The 18,820-nt window shown below is 56.0% G+C and overlaps 1 protein-coding gene across 4 annotated transcripts in view; it reads left to right on the top strand.

Moving 5' to 3' along the window:
• The window catches only part of TCOF1 (treacle ribosome biogenesis factor 1), a 77,512-nt gene extending 61,230 nt beyond the window's left edge, over positions 1-16,282 (top strand). For 3 of the 4 annotated variants that reach the window (XM_025179029.3, XM_089769457.1, XM_075900549.2), the window contains 10 exons: positions 2,734-2,908; positions 3,804-3,952; positions 4,983-5,186; positions 6,235-6,487; positions 6,811-6,896; positions 9,960-10,170; positions 11,618-12,169; positions 13,347-13,450; positions 13,813-13,855; positions 15,693-16,282. In XM_025179029.3, coding sequence (XP_025034814.3) covers positions 2,734-2,908; positions 3,804-3,952; positions 4,983-5,186; positions 6,235-6,487; positions 6,811-6,896; positions 9,960-10,170; positions 11,618-12,169; positions 13,347-13,450; positions 13,813-13,851 — 1,773 coding nt within the window. In that variant the 3' untranslated portion in view covers positions 13,852-13,855; positions 15,693-16,282. The remainder of the gene's footprint in view (positions 1-2,733; positions 2,909-3,803; positions 3,953-4,982; positions 5,187-6,234; positions 6,488-6,810; positions 6,897-9,959; positions 10,171-11,617; positions 12,170-13,346; positions 13,451-13,812; positions 13,856-15,692) is intronic. The other variant, XM_075900550.2, reaches the window with a different exon arrangement.
• The last annotated feature ends 2,538 nt before the right edge of the window (positions 16,283-18,820 follow it).

Below are 18,820 nucleotides of genomic sequence, written 5' to 3'. Positions count from 1 at the left end.
AGCAAAAGCTTATCAGTTAACTAGTCCCTCGACTAGAGGCAGCAAGGGGGAAGAGCAGGGGCCGGTGCTGGGGGAAGCCGGTTCTCCCCCCCCCCGCACCATCTCCCCTGGAGAGGGCGACAGTGGGGAGTGGGTGCGAGCCAGGATTCAGCTGATTCCTGTCTTGTGTCCTGTTCCAGACACTGCATCTCTCTTCTTTTTAAAATGTATTAAGAGCCACCTCAGAGTTAGCTCCTGGGGTCGGGAGCTGCGGGGTTAGCTCCTGGGGTCGGGAGCTGCGGGGCTAGCTCCTGGGGTCGGGAGCTGCGGGGCTAGCTCCTGGGGTCGGGAGCTGCGGGGCTAGCTCCTGGGGTCGGGAGCTGCGGGGTTAGCTCCTGGGGTCGGGAGCTGCGGGGTTAGCTCCTGGGGTCGGGAGCTGCGGGGCTAGCTCCTGGGGTCGGGAGCTGCGGGGCTAGCTCCTGGGGTCGGGAGCTGCGGGGCTAGCTCCTGGGGTCGGGAGCTGCGGGGCTAGCTCCTGGGGTCGGGAGCTGCGGGGTTAGCTCCTCCACTAATTGACTGACTGACTGAAAGAAAATCCATCGGTTAGTTGATTGAGCTAAATTTAACATCCCTAGTCCGGATGCTGCTTGTCTTCCGGGTCCTTGAGTTATCCCCCGGTACGTCCTTGTGTAATCCGTGGGCTTTCTCTCTCAACATGAGCGAGAGTCCTTCCCGTCTCTAGGAAGTTGGAGGCAAGTGACTTAGTCTAGATCCAGCCGCCCCAGGTGCTGGTGTGTGAGCGGGGAGGAGTCTGGTGTGTGAGCGGGGAGGAGTCTGGTGTGCTCCCAAGTAGGTGATTCATTTAAATCTGTGCATCTGGTTCAGCTCATGCTCTCGATTTGCCATTTGGAAGCTGGCCCCTCTCGCGGAGATAGTGACTCACGCTAACCGAAGCAGATGCTCCAGTTTGTTTTCCCCTCTTGTCCTTGGGGAGGTAGGTGTGTGTGTGTGTGTGTGTGTGTGTGTGTGTGTGTGTGTGTGTGTGTGTGTGTGTGTGTGTGTGTGTGTGTGTGTGTGTGTGTGTGTGTGTGTGTGTGTGTGCGCGCGCGCGCCCGCGCCCGCCCGCCCGCCGTGGGCCTGTGCGTTCTCCTGGTCTGTGCTGGGTTCAGTGGGGCAGCACTCTGCAGGGCCGTGCCAGAAAGCCACGTTTGCCACAGTCGCTCATCTCTCAGACCTGGGGCTTGTGGCCGCTGGTTATCAGCAGCCCACCCTCCCGGGCTGTCAGAACAGCAGTCATGGTCTAGTTCTCTGCTGGCATAGTACCAAGTCCAGCGCAGGCGGTCAGGTGAATGAGTTCTAAGGGATTGGGCTGTTCATGGTAGAGCTGCTATCGCGCTCTGTCTTCCCTGAGAACCGCTCCGCTAATGGCTCCCAGTGCGTGGGACGCAGCCCCAAAAGGGGGTAACGGCCACAGCCAGGTTGGGTGGCGCTCTGCCTGGCAAACGGGGTGTCCTGAAATGTCCAACTACCAGGACCTGGGCATGAACCACCGGATGAGTCGCTCAATAATTGCCGTGCTCTGTTGGAAGACAGGATTTTGGACTTGGTGGACCAACATGGCCGTCGTTATGTTTTTCCTCTGCCTGAGCAAACTGATGCAGGAGCGTTCAGCCCTGCATGTTTGGATGCTGCAGAGCAGGTATCTGAGCGGGGAGGGGCGTCACCGCTACTGAAGAACCCCTGAGGGTAGAGAGTTTCCCGAACACCCTGCAAGCGGCACTCCTCTCTACGCGCCTCCATTGCAAACCGCCAAAGAGAGAGAGGAGCACGGAAGCTCTCTCCACCCTGCATGGGCAAGTGAGAAGACCAGACCTGTCTGGAATGATTGTTTCAAGTGCCACAGTGACTGGTATTTCCTTGCATCAACTCAGCAGCTGCGCATGACTCTGAGATGTGACTCACGCTCTGCCTTGAGTCGCCGAAATCCGAGCGCCGACAGGCACTGTTCAAAGGTACAACCCAAGCACCATGGGTTAGAGTTGAACGGCTGCTTCTTCAGGCATGTGGACAAAGAAATTGCTTGTGTTCTAGACAAGTGCAACTGTCTCCCTCCTGTGGGCACCTCCTTGCTGATGCTGTGTCCGGGAGGCAGCTGCTGTGCTGGGAGGATCGTGGGGTGGCTTCACCTTGCGTGCTGCTCCCTCCGAAAGTCACAAGCCACCAGGGTCAGCGAGTGTTCTAGGGAGGAGCCTCCAAGGGACACCTAGCCCCTGCAAGCAGCAGGAGTGGGGTTTCCATTGGTGCTTTCTCCCTTCCAAGTCAAACCTGAACTATTGTCTTGGCTTATTCATAGGGAGCGTGGGCTGCTGGAGGTACCATTGTCAAAGGAGATGAGATAACAAGGTGTAGAGCCCCTTGTCCGTGAAGATCCCTTGGCCCTTTTTGTAAGACCAGGATTATAAGACAGTTTCCTGGTCAGTTTCCCCCAAGTTTTCCCTACCCGATTCTGGTAGGCTGCCGTATCCTTCCTCCTTCTTGCCCAAACTGCAGTGTGGTGCTTCTGTCTGCTGCAAACAGCTGCTGCCTCCCGCTTGCGTTGCATTGGCTCCAGAAATGGTCCATCTGTGACGTTCTGTGGGAATAAAAGGAGCATGTTCAATACTAGCAGAGTAAGGGGTGCAGGAAACAAACCCGGACGCTAGCCTTGACTCGTGTTTTTTGAAAATAAAAATCATTGGTTTATTTTTTTCCTAGAGATTGCCAGCTCTGCAGGCATCCTCCGGCGCCAAGCCCAGCCCGGCTGGTAACGCTGGGAGCCCCGTGAAAGCAGCAGGAAGTGCCTTGCAGGGCAAGGCCTCCACAAGTGAGAGCAGCACGTCCTCAGACAGCGAGGAGGAAGAGGCAGCCCCAAAGCAACCTCCTAACGCTGGTGAGGTTCTGGCCTTCCATTGGCATTCGGGGCTTCTCTTCGTTCAGGGCCGCCCCGTAGGAATGAGAACAAGGCACGTTCTGAACTGCAAAGGGCTGCAGCCTGTGCCAGTCATTCTGAAACTGATGTTAGCAGCGCCTGTCAGTGCCGCTCCCTTCTGTCTCTGCTAGAGCGTCCTTCCAAACTGCCCACGGCTTGATGTTGAGAGGTGGGGTTAGCGTAGCCAGTTTGGGTCGGCTGCTTCCCGACACATACTCCCCGGCCTGGGCAGATGGAGGAGCCTTGGCGTAATAATTTGTTAGCACTTGGAGATCCATGAATGGAAGGCTCCATTAGCGATTACTAGTAAGAACGGCCATGCTGGGTCAGACCAAAGGTCCATCTAGGCCTGGTAATCATCAAGTGATCCACCCCCTTGACCCCATTCCCAGTTTCTGACAGAGGCTAGGGACACCATTTCTGCCCATCCTGGCTAATAGCCAGGGCTCGATAATTAGGACGATCTTAGCCCGGCATGGCGCCACAGTGCGGTCTGCGCATGCGCAGCGTGCCAAACCGCGCAGCTGGCGAGCAGGGCTCGCTGCCACTTGTCAAGCCCTGTTAATAGCCATTGATGGATCTAACCTCCATGAATTTCTCGCTTTTTTTTTTTTTTTAATCCTCTTACTGTCTTGGCCTTCATAATATCCTCTGGCAAGGAGTTCCGCGGGTTGATGCATTGTGTGAAGAAGTGCTTCCTTTTGTTTGTTTTACATTTCTTGATTATTACTTAGTAATGAATGAAGCCTCCCCTCCTGTGTGTCCTGAGGGTGTTTTGTCATCCCCATTTCCCCCACTCTCTCTGCCTAGAAACAAGCCTGACTCTTACCCTCCGTTTCCCTCTGTCCTCTTTCAGCAATGAAGACGGCTGCTGCAGCACAGCTGGCTGGTGGCAAGAAGGCCCAGGCCCTTCCAGCCTCCCTTCCAAAAGCACAAGAGGCAGCAGATAGCAGCGAGGAGTCCAGCGAGGAGTCTGACTCGGAGGAGGAGCTAATCCCTCCACAGGTAACTAGAAAACAGACTGCGTGGGTGTCAGGTGATGGGGGAGGAAGCTCTGCTGAGCTAGGGATGTTAAGGACTAGTCAACTAGTCAATTTCTCCCCTTTTCCCCACACTGCCTCTATCAGAGGCAGCAAAGGGTGGGGGGGAAGAGGGGGTACTTCAGAGCGGCAGCACCGCACAGCTGAGCCTGGGATCAGAGCGGCAGCACTGCAGCGCATGGAGCCCGGGAACAGCTCCCCCTGCGTGTAGCCATGATGGTTAACACCAATGAGCCCGGCTTGTTGGTTAACCATGTACCCAATGACACTTTCACATCCCTATCTTGCACCAGATGTCATATGTGAAAAACGTGCGATCCCCACACAGCCCCAGCGTGCCGAGGTGCCCACCAGGCAGGGCAGGCCTCACGCCTCGACTGGCTTGTAACTAACGCCAGGAGGCTGCTCTGCTGAAGTTCTACCTCGCCAGAGCGTGGGGCTCCTTCTCCTATCAACCCCGGTGGTCAGTGCCCTCCCGCTTGGCAGTGCTAGGCCTGGGCTGTAGGAAATGCTGTGGCCTCTTGTCAACCACGTGGCGTGTAGAAAGAGTGGACGAGCACGTCTCCAGGTGGCTGGAGTTCTGTTCTGCATCCAGTAGGGATATTTAAAGTGCATGTAATTGAGTAATCGTGTAACCACTGAAAATGTCAGCAGTTTCATGCGGGGGTGTCCGCCGGCTCCCTGCACGGACTAGCTGTATCAGAGGCAGCAGCGTGGGGCGGCAGATCGCTCTCCAGGGGCTACATGTAGCTGCGTAGCCATTTGGGTAACTGATAAGCTCCTGCTTATGGGTTACCTGTTTAAACAGTGACACCTTTACGTTCCATGTGTCTGATGCCCCCATCGGCCTGGGATCTGAGCGCAGAGACTGACTTGGTGGTGCCTTGTCCTTCTGCAAAATGGAATCGAATTCCCTGGGCTGCCAGGCTCCTCCGCTCTGGTGCGTCTTGGTTCAAGTCACCGTCTTGACTTTCCTGCTTTCTTGTCTGGCCTAGCAACCGACGCCGGTGAAACCTACGCCGGCCCCAGCCACGAAGCCTCCGGGCACAGCAGCCGGCACAGCAAGGCCCACGCTGATCCCTAGGAAAGGGACAAACCGAGTAGCCAGCAGCCCTGGGAAGGCAGCTGCTGGCCAGGTGTCCGAGAGCTCGAGCTCGGGTTCCTCAGAGAGCGAGGAGGAAGAGAAGCCTGCAAGCCAGGTAAAGGGAAATGCTGGGCCGCGTGTGGTCCTGCAGGGAGCCCTGGCAGCTGGCAGAGTCTGGAGCCCACAGGCCTCGGGAGCCAGGGTGGGATTTGCAGCACTATTTTAACGACCAATCCTGCACCGGTCCCATAATGCAGAAGAACGCCCCCTGCCGCCTTGCCTAAGGAGGCTGCAATTCTCGCCCTCCTGCTGGCGCCTTCCCGGTGTGAGCGCCAGGCTGACAGCACCTTGGCAGCTGTCGGGAGTTCCCTGCGGGTCTCTCTTGCTGGTTGACCCCACATCTTGGCTCCAGCCTGTGTTGAGGGGGCTATAGTACCCCAGGCTAGTAAGTGCAGAGCAGAGATTGGGGTGCGCTTGGGCGGGGGGCAGCTGGTCTAGCTTCCCCTGCACCTCTTCACACTCAGACCTAGTGTGACCTGACCATCGCTTTGCCTCTCCCTCTGGCTCTGATTTGGGGGTGACATTAACTGTGTCCCTGAGGGCATTCTACTGAGGAGACGGCAGTTCGGTTTTGGGACTGGAGGCTCTTAACTCCTTTCACGAATTGCCTCGGGGCTCGGGGCTTCCTCAGCACCCCCATGTAGCCGGTGGTGTTTTCCTCATTGTGTCCATGGGGAGACAGGCATTGAAGTGCCGTGACTTGCCCGTAGGCTGATGGGGAACTAGGCCTTCACCCTGAGGGGCCCCCAGTTTGGGGGGTACGCTGTATGCTTTGGGAAGCTATGACTGATCCACCCGCAGTTTGTCTAAAACAGCGGTTCCCAAACTTTTCGGCATCACGCCCCCTTTTTGATTTTTGAGAGACCCTCACCCCACCCCACCCGCCATAGCAGCAAAACTTGTTGAGCAAGAAAAAGGAGAACTGACCAGGGCCAAAAAACAAAATAGCAGCTTGGGGGAGGAGGGGGCTGGGTCGCCTCGCGCTCCCCCCGGAATTTCTTCATGCCCCCTCAGGAGGGTACCCCCTTCCTTCCTCCCCCCCCCCCCCCAGTTTGGGAACCCATGGTCTAAAATGTACCTCGTTTCCTTCTGCCTGCTTGCAGCAGGGGGCCGCCTCGGGTAAATCCGCTGCCCCTGCGGGGAAGGGTGTGCAAGCAAACGCCCCCGTGTTGCAGAGCCCTTCTGCCAAGGGCAAAGGTCCCATGGCAGGAGCAGGAAAAGCAGGACTTCAGGCTGCAGGCAGGGCCACCCAGAGCCAGGCTGTGCCCGCCCCGCCTGCCAAAGGACAGGAGAGCTCGGAGAGCAGCAGTTCCTCAGACAGCGAGGAGGAAACGGCCAAGCAGCCCCCGAAGCCTGGTAAGAGATGCTGCTTGGGGTAGGGTGCGGGACTTTGGTGGTCGTCGGGGGCTGCCGGCCTAGCAAGCTACATGGAGACCAAAGCTTCGCTGTGCAATAGACCCTTTGGCCCTGGCGTGGCTGGTGGGATGGGCCTTGCTGACTCACGAGGCTGTGGGTGAGGAGGCGGCAGGCTGCTTGTAGAGAAGAGGCTGCTCTGGAGCTTGCGTCTCTTGGGAGCCCCGCGACCGCCTGTATCCGGGAGAGGTGCCCAGAGAGGCCTCAGGTGCTCTCAGTTCAGGGGTGCTCCGTGCTAGGCCTTCACCAGCACTTTGCTTCTCCAGCAGGGACGCCCCAGAAGCAGGGAACAGCAAAAGAGGCCGAGAGCTCCTCCTCAGAGTCCAGTGAGGAAGAGCCGCCGCCTTCGCAGGTGAGAGGCCCTGCGGGCTGGGGCTGTCTCCTTTCTCCTCCAGCTGTGAGGGGGAGCAGACACCAGGCCCAATTCAGCTGCTGTCACCTTGGAGTCATAGAGTTGTACCTGCTCGGGCATTTGGATGTGGAAGTTTGGAACACTAGAATCATAGAACACAGGAACTGGAAGGGACATTGTGAGGTCATGAAGTCCAGTCCCCTGCCCTCACGGCAGGACCACGCACCTTTTAGACCATCCCTGACAGGTGTCTGTCTAACCTGCTCTTCAATATCTCCAGTGATGGGGATTCCACAACCTCCCTAGGCAATTTATTCCAGTGTTTAACCTCCCTGACAGGTAGGAAGCTTTTCCTAATGTCCAACCTAAACCTCCCTGGCTGCAGTTTAAGCCCATTGCTGCTTGTTCTATCCTCAGAGGCCAAGGAGAACAATTTTTCTCCCTCCTCCTTGTCACATCCTTTAGATACCTGAAAAGCGCTATCATGTCCCCTCTTAGTCTTCTCCTTTCCAAACTAAACAAGCCCAATTCTTTCAGTCTTCCTTCATAGGTCGTGTTCTCTAGACCTGTAATCATTCTTGTTGCTCTTCTCTGGACCTTCTCCAATTTCTCCACATCTTTCTTGAAATGTGCCCAGAACTGGACACAATCCTCCAACTGAGGCCTAATCAGTGCGGAGTGGAGTAGAAGAATGACTTCTTGTGTCTTGCTCACAGCACACCTGCTAATGCAGCCCAGAATCATGTTTCTTTTTTTATAACAGCATCACACTGTTGGCTCATATTTTGCTTGTGGTCCACTATGACCCCTAGATCCCTTTCTGCAGTACTCCTTCCTAGACAGTCACTTCCCTTTCTGTCTGTGTGAAATGGATTGTTCCCTCCTAAATGGAGCACTTTGCATTTGTCCGTATTAAACTTAATCCTATTTACCTCAGCCCATTTCTCCAGATCATTTTGAATTATGACCTTATCCTCCAAAGCAGTTGCAGCCCCTTCCAGCTTAGTATCATCTGCAAAATTAATAAGTGTACTCTGTATGCCATCATCTAACTCATTGATAAAGATATTGAACAGAACCGGTCCCAAAACAGACCCCTGCCGAACCTCACTTGTTATACCCTTCTAGCAGGATTGTGAGCCGTTAACCATTCTCAGAGTAGTTCTTATCCAGACAGTTATGCACCCACATTATAGTAGCCCCATCTCAGTTGTATTTGCCTACTTTATTGATAAGAAGATCATGCGAGACCGTATCAACAGTTTAATGATCATGCGTTTAAACTGTTAGGCCGTGTCTAGACTGGCAAGCTTTTCCGCAAAAGCAGCTGCTTTTGCGGAAAAACTTGCCAGCTGTCTACACTGGCCGCTTGAATTTCCACAAGAACACTGACTTCCTACTGTCTGAAATCAGTGCTTCTCGCGGAAATACTATGCTGCTCCCATTCGGGCAAAAGTCCTTTGGCGCAACGCTTTTGCGCAAAAGGGCCAGTGTAGACAGCTGAGATTTGTTTTCCGCAAAAAAGCCCCGATCGCGAAAATGGCGATTGGGGCTTTTTTGCGGAAAAGCGCGTCTAGATTGGCACAAACGCTTTTGTGGAAAAGCATCCGTGCCAATCTAGATGCTCTTTTCCACAAATGCTTTTAACAGAAAACTTTTCCATTAAAAGCATTTGCGGAAAATCATGCCAGTCTAGACGTAGCCCTCGTGGCTCAGCTGATGCTTATCGATTCCTGTTGCCGTTTGAACTCTGCTGGGAAGTGCGGGTTGTTGGGCCAGCGGTGGCAACAGGGAGCCCGTTGAACCGCGTAACCGATGGAGTTTCCACACAGTTGATATATTTTTTAACACTTTTCACATCCCTACTCAGGCTGCTGGGTGGGGCTGTTGAAGGGGGCTGGGACATACTTCAGCTGAAGGGGTGAAGAGGTCTGAGCTTGGGTTTGCGGAGCTCCCCTGCAAGTGGCCAGACAAATCACAGTGCTGCTTCTCTGCCCGCTAATGTGTCCACTGAAAAAACATGTACAAGGAACCGGGAACCCTGCAGCCCTGAAATAGCTGAACAAGGGAAACTCTCTGTTCTCGCAGCAGCAACTTTTATTTGTAACTAAACCTATGTCTAAGCCATTAACCCTCCTTTATTAGTAATGTCCTGGGAGCGCAGAACATCTGTAACACACTAAGTCTCAACCCTCCCCTAGGCATGCTTCATAGGGAGAGAACAAAGAATCAAACACATGGTGGATTATGACCTATGTCATAAATTGGTCAAACAGCTGTATCCATAACCTCCCTGTTGGGTGGGTTTCGTTCCGTGTGCCGCTCCGACAGTGCTACTCCCTGCCACTTGGCTGCACGCCGCTGGGGTAGCCCCTGCATCGGTGGTGGGCAACCTGCAGCCCATTGGGGTTCTGGTGGCGGCCAGCAGGATGGTTTTTGTCGTTCACGCCCAGGGCTGTCACACTCCGCTGGTTTCTGTCCACGCAGGGTTTTTTCCAGCCAGTGTTACTCAAGTGCCCTGCGTGATTGTAAAGCCAGGGCACGGGACGTGAGGTGTGTGCTGATGGCACGTAATGGTGACTGTGAGCGCCGCACGCTCCCTCTGCAGCCAAAGCGCTGCTGCGCTTCAGTCGGCGCCCCCACCAGTTCTAGGCATGCAAGCGCAGTGAGCAAAACTGCCCTGTCCCAGGAGACCGTCTTGATTACGACGCTCTTAAGCCCACCAAGATGGAGGCCACCCATGCAGCCCACTGACTAGCCTAGGTTGCCCATCACTGTCCTGAATACTCCCATACTCCCTACCGAGCGCTGGCCGGGTGTGCAGTACAGGGCAGAGGGTAAATAGTGGGGTAGAGCCAAAGGCTCGGTGGGCTCCCTACAAACCCCTTGTCTCCCCATGTCAGAAGCAAAGGGCACAAGACTCACCGCAGCCCAGTGGCCCCAAATGACAAGGGGGCCCAGAGGGGAGCCTGCTCAAGGGGGATTTGGGGTGACAGTTAAAATGTCCAGGGTAGAGGCACAGCCCCGGTGCCTGTCTCACTCGGCGCGTGTGTTGCTCTCCAGTCCCTCCTGACAGGTTATCCTAGTCTTCCTAAGGCTCCAGCAACACCCCAGGTACCGAAACCTGCTTCCCTCACCTTACCCAAACCGGGGCGTAGAAAAGCAGCAGCCACTGCCAGCCCCCCAGCGAAAGCCGCCCTGCCCGACGTCTCAGCGAGCGACAGCAGTGACTCCGATACAGATGCTGAGGCGACGCCAGCCAGCCAGAAGGCAGGTTAGTCGTAGGGCTGCGATCTGGCTCTCAAATTGGAACTTGCTTTAGAGCTGGCTCCTAAATACACACGGGCAGGGCTCCCGACAGCTGAGAGACCAGGGAGTGGTCGCCTGAGGGAAGTGGTGGAAACCCCGTGGGCCGGGACTTTGAGATGAGCATGGAGAATGTATGCGGGGGCAGGGGGGAATCTGCATTAGCCGGGGATGGGGTAGAGCACCTCAGAGGTCTTCTCCATCTCTGAAATCTGAGTCCAGGTGAAGAGCGACTCAAAGTCCACCTTGTCCTCCATTGGTGTGACAGTCTGCTGCTGCCCCCTGCTGGCCACCTCCAGAAACATGGCTAGCGCTTCCTTCGCCGATGTTTTCGTGATCGGTGAGGGGAGGGCGGAGGGAGTTGTGTTCGAAGCATAGAACTGTGTGGTTGTGCAGCTTGCAGGGCGTGCCCCTGTGCCTGGCTATTCTCAACCCTGAAGTTGTGCTAACATTTCTAGTGACCGTTGTCGAACTTATTTCTAAAGCCAAATGAGGAGAGGCGCTCTCTAATCTGATGATTGGCGAGGGGTTTCTGTCTTCAAATACACGCTTCATTTCTCCTGGGAACCATTTTTGATTGGGGAAAAATGTACCCACGCTTGATAAATGCCAATTTCTGAATAAGTTGATCAAATGCTACCAACAAAGTACCCGCCTGCTACATCCCCATGGATGTCCTTCCCCGCTGTGTGTATCATTCAGAAGTGGTTGTATGGGGGAAGGACAGGCCAAAGAGAAACACAAGGCAACAGAGCTGTTGGGATGGATGACTGGAACAGAATGTATGGTTTAAAATCTTCCTCCCCGCTACCATTGAATGGTAGAAACCCAAGACTGAAAACTCTGCTGGGTCTCGTGCATCCCCTCCCTATGCTGCGGTGCAGTGGCCTGCAATGGTCAGGTCAGACTAGCTGCCTGCCAGGGACCACTGTGACCTAGAATCTACTCATGCAATGTGTACGGTCGAGGGACTTTACGGCATAGCCTTGCAACCGTTGTCATGCAAGTTGCCTTCTGCCGTTCTGTCCCTACCCTCGTTGGGCCCGCTTGAGTAGAGAGAGAGTAGAACATTCTCAAAGATTTTGGTTTTGGGTGGGGGGGGAAGAGGGAGGTTAGCATCTGGGCTGAGCCGGTGTGGACATTCTTACCTTCTTATGGGCCCTTTGGATTCTTAATTTTGAAGTCCAGACCTGGCTTTTGTCCTCTGAACTAATGCACTTCCCCCGCTCCATGCCCTGTAACGATACCCTGCCATGTTTCTGGGGAGATGAGTTACTAGTTCATGTGACATGAATACCTGCAAATGACACTGGGGGCAGGAACTGGAGATGGCTTTTAAACTCCAGCTTCCTTGGGGCAGCTTGGGTTGCAACGAATCTCTTCCCTAAACCCTTTTATTTAACTGGTTTCTACAGAGAGCAAGTTGTCCTCTTCTGGGGCGGAAGCTGTCGCGCCAAAAGTGGCCTCCAGCAAAGGAAGTGCTGGAGGGAAGGTGGGAGAAGGAGGGGCCAGCTGCAAAGCCGCCCCAGCAAAGAAAGCCCAGGCAGTGGCCCAAAACGACGGTGGTTCTAAGGGCACTCCGGCCACGCCCTCGCCATACGCTCTGCTGTCCATAGCTCAGTCGGAGGAGGAGAGCTCAGCGAGTGACAGCGAAGACGAGACGACCACGGCTGCCAAGGCTCCTGCTGGCCCCACACCAGGAGCGCAGGAGGGGGGGAAGAAGGTGAAGAAAACTCCTGTGGCACCAGCCAAAGCTCTGAAAGCTGCGAAACCGCCCAAGAGCGGGGACAAAGAGAACAAGAAGCAGAAATCCTCTGCAAAGAGGAAGCTGGCGGCGGGGGACGCATGTGTTGCCGAGCCCAAGCCGAAGAAGCTGAAAAGCAGCCTCGAAGCTCCCAAAAAGAAAAAAAGCAAAGGGGAGGGAGCAGCAGGCAGCAAGGAGGAGAAGAAGAAGAAATCCAGTAAAAGTAAGAGCCCTCGCTCGGTTCCTCCTTCGACTGCCACTGCGCCTCTCTAGACAAACTAGTGACTGCTGCTTGCCCCACGCCACTTGCTGCTACGATCACCTCAGGCAGATCTGTGGCACAATCCTTCCTGCTGTTTCAGAGCTCGGCGTCGAGCTGGCATCGTCCCAGCTCCAGCCTGATGCTCCTGCTCCTGGCAGCCGGGGCGAAAGCGGGGCCTGCCTGGCTGCGGGTTGTTGGTCACACTGCCTCGTGGCAGGGAGCCAGGGCATGCGCTGGGGATGACTCAGTGCTGTGAAGGCTGCTAGGGGGACACGGGAGAGCCATGGAGCAGGGCTCCTGTTTGTCACTTGCAGTTAAAAGAGCAGGGCCTGCCCTTCCGCTGCGGGCAGGCCCTGCGAAGCCTGCGCCTTGCGGGCCAGTGCGTCGCAGATTCCCACAGTGGCGGAGGGCATGACTGGGCGAGAGGAGCCGGCTCCCGGAGGGAAGAGAGGCGAGGAGGGCAGAGCAGTATCTGCTGGGGTTTCTAGTGTGCAAAGATCCGACTCCTCGCCTGGGAGGAGTGGCCTGGGGTAGATGGCCGTCATGGGCTTTGTGGGGCTGGGGAAGGGGCGCTCTGGCCCTGCATGAACAGCCTCTTAGAACAGCCAGTGTTAGCAAACTGGTTAATTGCACGTGGACTCTGTGCCAGTAACGCCCCCTCCCCTCCCCTCGCACAGCTCTGCTTTCCTGCCTTCCTCTTTGCACATCCCCCCCAGCTCCGCGAGCCCCAGTTTACTCCAGTGTCACCACATGGTTGTGCCCAGTCCATGAGTGGGCTGAGATGTCAACCCGCTTCCGAGCTGCTGCTGCCCTCAGCGGCGTCTCCAGCCCACGAGACGCCTGCTTCTCTCCTGTGCAGTGGGGGATAGACCGGGACATGCGCCTAAAGGCACTGCAGCTTCCCCCTCGACATGGCCTGTCAGCAGTGGTGGGCCCTTCGCGGCAGGGCTGGGCTTACGCTCCCACCGGCGCTAGCCTGCCGAGCAGTGCAGGGCCAAGGTGGGGAAGCGGCGAGCACAGGCAGAACCCACAGCTCGCTGGGTAAGGCAAAGGTAACCTTCCCCCTGGCCTCGCTCGGCACCGCTTCTCAGTGGGGTCTGGCTTGCCCCTTTGACATGCACCCCTCCCTTCCCCCCAGAAAAGAAGACTGTGAAAGACAAGAAGAAGAAAAGCAAGAAAGCTGCCTCCAGAGTGGAGCCGAGCACAGACGGGTCTGCTCCCACCCACAAAAAAAAGAAAAAGGTGGGTGGGTGGGTGGGTGTGCAGGGCCTGGAGCGGGGTGGGAGCCAGTACCCTGAGCACAGAACGATCGGCGTCTGTGGTGCTCGGGCATCTCCGCTCCATTTCCTGCTGGGGGCATGAAGAGGAGATGGGATGAGGTCGTGAGGGGGTGGGAAAGAGGCAGGAGCGAGGGAGCAGAACCGCTGGACAACTGGAAAGAAGAGCTAAGCTGCCTGATGAAACTGTCCGGGAAGGGGGGGTGGAATTTGCTTCTGTGGAGTGAGCAAGGAAGCCTCCAATGACTGTCACGTGATACAGAACTGGATCTGCTGGGCCCCGCTGATGGGGAAGGTGACAGACTTTTTTTTCTCTCTCCACCCCAGAAGAAGAAGAAAACGGCAGATCTCGGGGGATCCTTGTGAGAAGGTGCGTGGGCCTTGGGGACGAGTATCTCTGAGCTCCAAGCCCTCGGCTGCTCTGTGTTCTTTGGCGAGGGTCTGTGCAGTGACCCCTGACTCTGCCTGTTTTAAAAAAAAGCTTTTAACAAACGACCTCTGCACCAGGGAGGGGGGATCCCCTTCAAGGCGGGTGCGGTGGCACTGCTAGTTCCAGCCCCCTAATTCAGCACCCTTCTGTCTGGGGGAGAGGTGCCAGGCCTGGGCATAGTTGTGTAGAAAAATCGCCCGCCAGGGCTCAGTCCTTCCCCCTTGAAGCGTTGCCCAAGCTCCCATGGGTTTTGGTGGGAGGAGAGCGAGATGGGACCACTTCTCATGTGCGCACTTGGTTTTCTCACTGGGAATGGGTCACCATGGGGCATGGCTCGGAGAAGCGGATCCATGGAGCACAGTCCTAGTGACAGGGCGGCTTGCGATGCCCTGTCACTTCTCTGGAGATCTGGCTGTGCAGGACTCACCTCTGGGGCTGTGCTCCCAGCGCGACAGTGGGAAATTCTACCCCCCTCCTCCCCCAAAAAACCAGCTTTGGTTTCTAAGAGCAGCAGCAGTGGTGGGAAATGAAGCGAGCGTGGCTGTGTCTAACCGCTGGCCCAAGAATGGTCACCCAGACACGCTGGGCAATAAATGCCGCTCTGGGTGCATGCTGCCTGCCGCCAGAGCTCGAAAGCCAGGGGCTGGAGGTGGTGATGGGTGTGTTTGGGGGGGTTTCCTATATTGCGGGGGCTATTGGGGCATCGTTTGATTGTTGAGCTGTTTTTCCCCCATGTCTCCTGGGCCTGGTTCTGGGGTGGGGGAGAAGTTCTGAGGCTGGCCTGGCCCTAGAAAAGGGGGCGGAGTCACACTGAGCTGCTGGGCTCTGTAGCTCCTCCCTTGGTCAGAGCAAGCCAACTCTCCCACACTGAATCACTCTGATAGGCTTGTCTGCTCAGGAGGTAGGCAAATGGGCCAGCCAGCCAATCCAAGGGCCCAGATTTGCTAGCAGGGCGGAGCTTCCCTCAGCAGCAGCGAGCTGGCTCCGGTGTCAGCCAAAATTGCACCTCCCCCAAGCGCTGGCAGTGCCAGAGTCTATATTCTGGGTCCCTCCCTGCACCCGCTGCAAGGGCCAGGAGCACCCTTGATCTGTGCTCCCAAGATTTCTGCACAGCTGGGATTCCTTTCAGAGGGTTCAAAAGAGCTAGATAAATTCATAAGAGTATGGCTATGTCTACACTCACGGCTTCTTGCATGAGTAATATGCAAATGAGGCTAAGCGTGGCATATTGCTGAGCCTCATTTGCATGCCTAATGAGCCACTATTTTTTTTCGGAAGAAGCTCTTGTGCAAGAAGGAGCGTCTACACTGCCCCTTCTTGCACAAGAAAAACCCTCTTGTGCAATGCCGTGACACCTATTACTTTTCAGGAAGAACGGAATTGCGCAAGAGGGTTTTTCTTGCACAAGAAGGGGCAGTGTAGATGCTCCTCCTTGAGCAAGAGCCTCTCCTGGAAAAAAATGGTGGCTCATTTGGTATGCAAATGAGGCTCAGCAATATTCTATGCTTAGCCTCATTTGCATATTACTTACTCAAGAAGCCGAGTGTAGACATAGCCTATGGGTCCATCCACGGCTGTTAGCCAGGATGTGTTGAAAGAGTGTCCCTGGCCTCTGCCAGAAGCTGGGGGTGGGCAAGTGATGATTCCCTGGGTCCATTCACTCCCTCTGGGACCCCTGCTATTGGCCACTGTCAGCAGACAAGACCCTGAGTTAGATGAACCTTCAGTCTGACCCAGGCTGGCTGTTCTGTTAACAAATCTTTTCTTTCCCCTCTAGAGCGCCTCCTTCGACTGCTGACAGCAAACGAATGGGGAAGAAGCTCAGCAGAGGACGGCTTCAAACTTTATTTTTTTTAAAAAAGGAAAACAATACTTCTACATCTTAATTTATAACTTCTTTTAACTGCGACTTTTAGAGCCCTACTCCCCCCCACCCCGTTGCACTTTGCTGCTTCGTCCACCACGGTGTGTTGCTCCCCGAACGGCCCCCCAGCCTTTGCACTGTAACCAGCTGGGAGGCAACCGGAACAGGAAATGGAGCAGCCCTGTGGGTGGAAGGGATACGAAGCAGACTCCTGCAGCGTGACTTGTCCCCTCTTAGAAGTGAGATGCAGCAATCTCTTGCCAGAGCTATATTTTTTAAGAGAAACTTCCAGTCTTTGTGGGAGCGCGGTGTCTGTCTTTTTGCTACCTACCTAGCCGCTCTGGGGGTCACTTTCTAACATAACTTTACAACCAGGGTCTATGGGTATTACATGCACTGTCCCTGCGGCGCCTCTAGTCGGCCAGGGTGCGGGCAAGGCCGAGGCTGTGCTCTGGGGTTCCTCGTTTTGAGGGAATGCAGAAATAAAATTGATTTTGAGCAGATGTGTGTTCCTGGGTGGACTACGGCAAGGGCAATGCTCTTCAAGGGGAGAGCAAGTGAGTTTAAGCCCCTCCGGACAGCTGTGTGGATGGGGCTTCTCCTTGGATGGAAGCTGGAGTTCTTCACTGGAAGTTCAAAGCCGGGGCAGCTCTGCTGAGGGTGCGGGGGGGAGAGGAAGTATCTTCAGTTCAGGTCCTTTGGTCTGGCTGATCGATGCCGAGGCCTTGGTCTCAGTGGGACACTGGGCCTTTCTTACCTCCTGTGACCGTGCCAGGATACACAAGCTGGCATGTCCAGTTAATGACAAGCCTTTCTTCCTTCCCCTCCCCCTGCTGCCATGGCTGCAGCCTTGTCTCTGGCTCTTAGCCTGAGGTAAGCATGTGCCTCTCCGCTCTTGTGAGGATAAGAGCTCAGGCGGGATGGGCAGAGGTGACGAAGGAGCTGAGTGAGGCCTGTTCTGTTAGGCCTGTAGGAATGGTCAGGGAGGGATCATCCTGCTGACCAGGCCTTGTAGGAGCCCTAGCCCCTCTGCTGTGCGGGGGGAGGGGGGTATAAATAGTGCTACTCAGCTGCCCCAGAGAACAAGGCTGGGGCGAGACTTGATGGGAGCTGGAGCAGGCAGGGGCAGGGATTACAAAAGCTGCTCTTTGCTGAGCAGGGGCTGGGATGAAAAGGGGCGCCCAGAAATGACCCTCCTCTTGACAATGGGAAAGAGGGAGGGGTCTGAGGTACTGGGTCAGGCAGGCAGTTCCGTGGGTGAACGTGCAAACGCCGATCCCAGCCTGTGTGTGTGTCAGCTCGGGTGTGCTCTAGACTGCCGCTCCCCCCTGGGCCTGCCGAGCTAGGCCTAAGCTAATGCGCATGGGGCTGTGGGTAGGTCCGGAGGGCCCATGTGAGTAAACTTCACAGTGCGCTTGCTTCCTGCAGCAGCAGGGCCAGGCCATGACATTTTGGCACCTGAGGTGGGGAGCTCAAATGACTCCCCCATGCCCCGTTTTCTCCTGCCTGCCTGTTATATCTCTCGTGCCCTCCTTCCTCCAGCACAGCACTCCCCCATCCCTGTGCGTCTAGAGCAGAGAGAATACACCTGCACCAGCAGCAGACATAATTTTCTACACTCTGGATCCTAGTGGGGTCTGTCCCCCCTCCCTCCCCCCCCCCCCCAGTCTGGCACCTGAGGTGGCCACCTTAGTTTGTCTCAGGGTAAGGCCAGCCCTGTGTAGCAGGCCCTACAGCAAAGCGTGACCAGCACATGGAGGTGAGGCTTGATGGTTGATAACCCCCCATCTGCCTTGGAAGGACGGGGCTGTGGGGCCTCCAGTATTTCACTGTCGGAGGGGGATGGAGCTGAGCCCTTCCAGCCGTCCTGGCGGGGCAGTCCCTGGTATGGGGTACAAAGAGCTGCTGGCCTTGTGTGTTTTACCTGACGGGAGAGACCAGTCTGCCATTCCTGGGGCTGGGGAACAGGACACCCAGACAGGCTCAGACCAGCCACACTTGTCCTTTGCCATAGGAACTGTGGCTGGGGCTGCCCCTTTGCCCACAGATTTCTCCCCACAGTGATAGCGCTGCTCCACAAACTCTTCGGCCATTGCCTGGCGCCAGCTGCCCTCATTTTACTAATTGGAGTGAGAACGCTTCACAGGCCTGGGCAGTTACATTTAATTGGCTCCACAGGCATCCCAGGTGTCTTTAAAACAGGGGTGGGGAACCTCAGGCCCAAGGCCTGGATGCAACCCTGGCTTGCCTGCTTCCAGACCCTAAGGCTCAGGGCACAAGTGCCCATGGCGCTGGAGCACACAAAATCTAGCCAGGGCCCCCTGAGGCTCTGGTGTGCATGGGGAATGCTGAGTCCTCTCTTCCCCCCCCCCCCTCCTCCTCCCCAGTCAGGGGCCACATCAGTGAATGGGGGGGGGTGTTCTTCTCACTTGAGGCCCCTTCTGACTGATTTTTCTGTGGGTCAGCAGCCCCTGACCCAAGAAAGGTTCCCCACCCCTGTTCTAAGAGCTGAAGAAAAGGAGCCGGCCCAGGCAGGAGGGAGCAGCAGTGACTAGGCAGATGTGGTGGCAGGAGTCAAGGACGGAGCTGGAAAAGGATCTCCACAAGGCCGTGGCAGAGGTAGGTCCCGGCCCTGAGGCCTTCTCCCCTCTGTGTGGTGGCTGAAGGCTTGGAGATGTTCCAGCCGCCCACATCAGAGAGCTGGTACCTGAGGCGAACATACAGGGGGGCTTGATCAGTGCTGCTCTGCCCCCAGGGATGTTGAGCTGTGGGGAGATGGGGCATCAGCCTGATCAGGTAAGAAATGCCATGACTGGCCTGCTGTGAGGATGGGCAGGAGGCAGGGCCTCCCCACCCAGGTGTGGTGGAGCAGAGATGATGCTCTGAGTAGAAGCCCATAGTCACTGGGGCTAGGAGGCTGTGGAAGGTAGAGGGTAGATATACACACACGCCCACCGAGGCAGTAGAACAGAGACACTTGCTAGAGACTTATGTTGAATAACCTCTGATTCGCCAGCTACTTTCGCCCAATCCTGAACTGT

Source organism: Pelodiscus sinensis, chromosome 16, assembly GCF_052426305.1.
Source record: "Pelodiscus sinensis isolate ZL-2025 chromosome 16, ASM5242630v1, whole genome shotgun sequence".
In the NCBI taxonomy this organism is placed as follows: Eukaryota; Metazoa; Chordata; order Testudines; family Trionychidae; genus Pelodiscus; species Pelodiscus sinensis.
The sequence above is the reverse complement of the archived record's forward strand: the minus strand, read 5'-3'. Positions and strand labels throughout refer to the sequence as shown.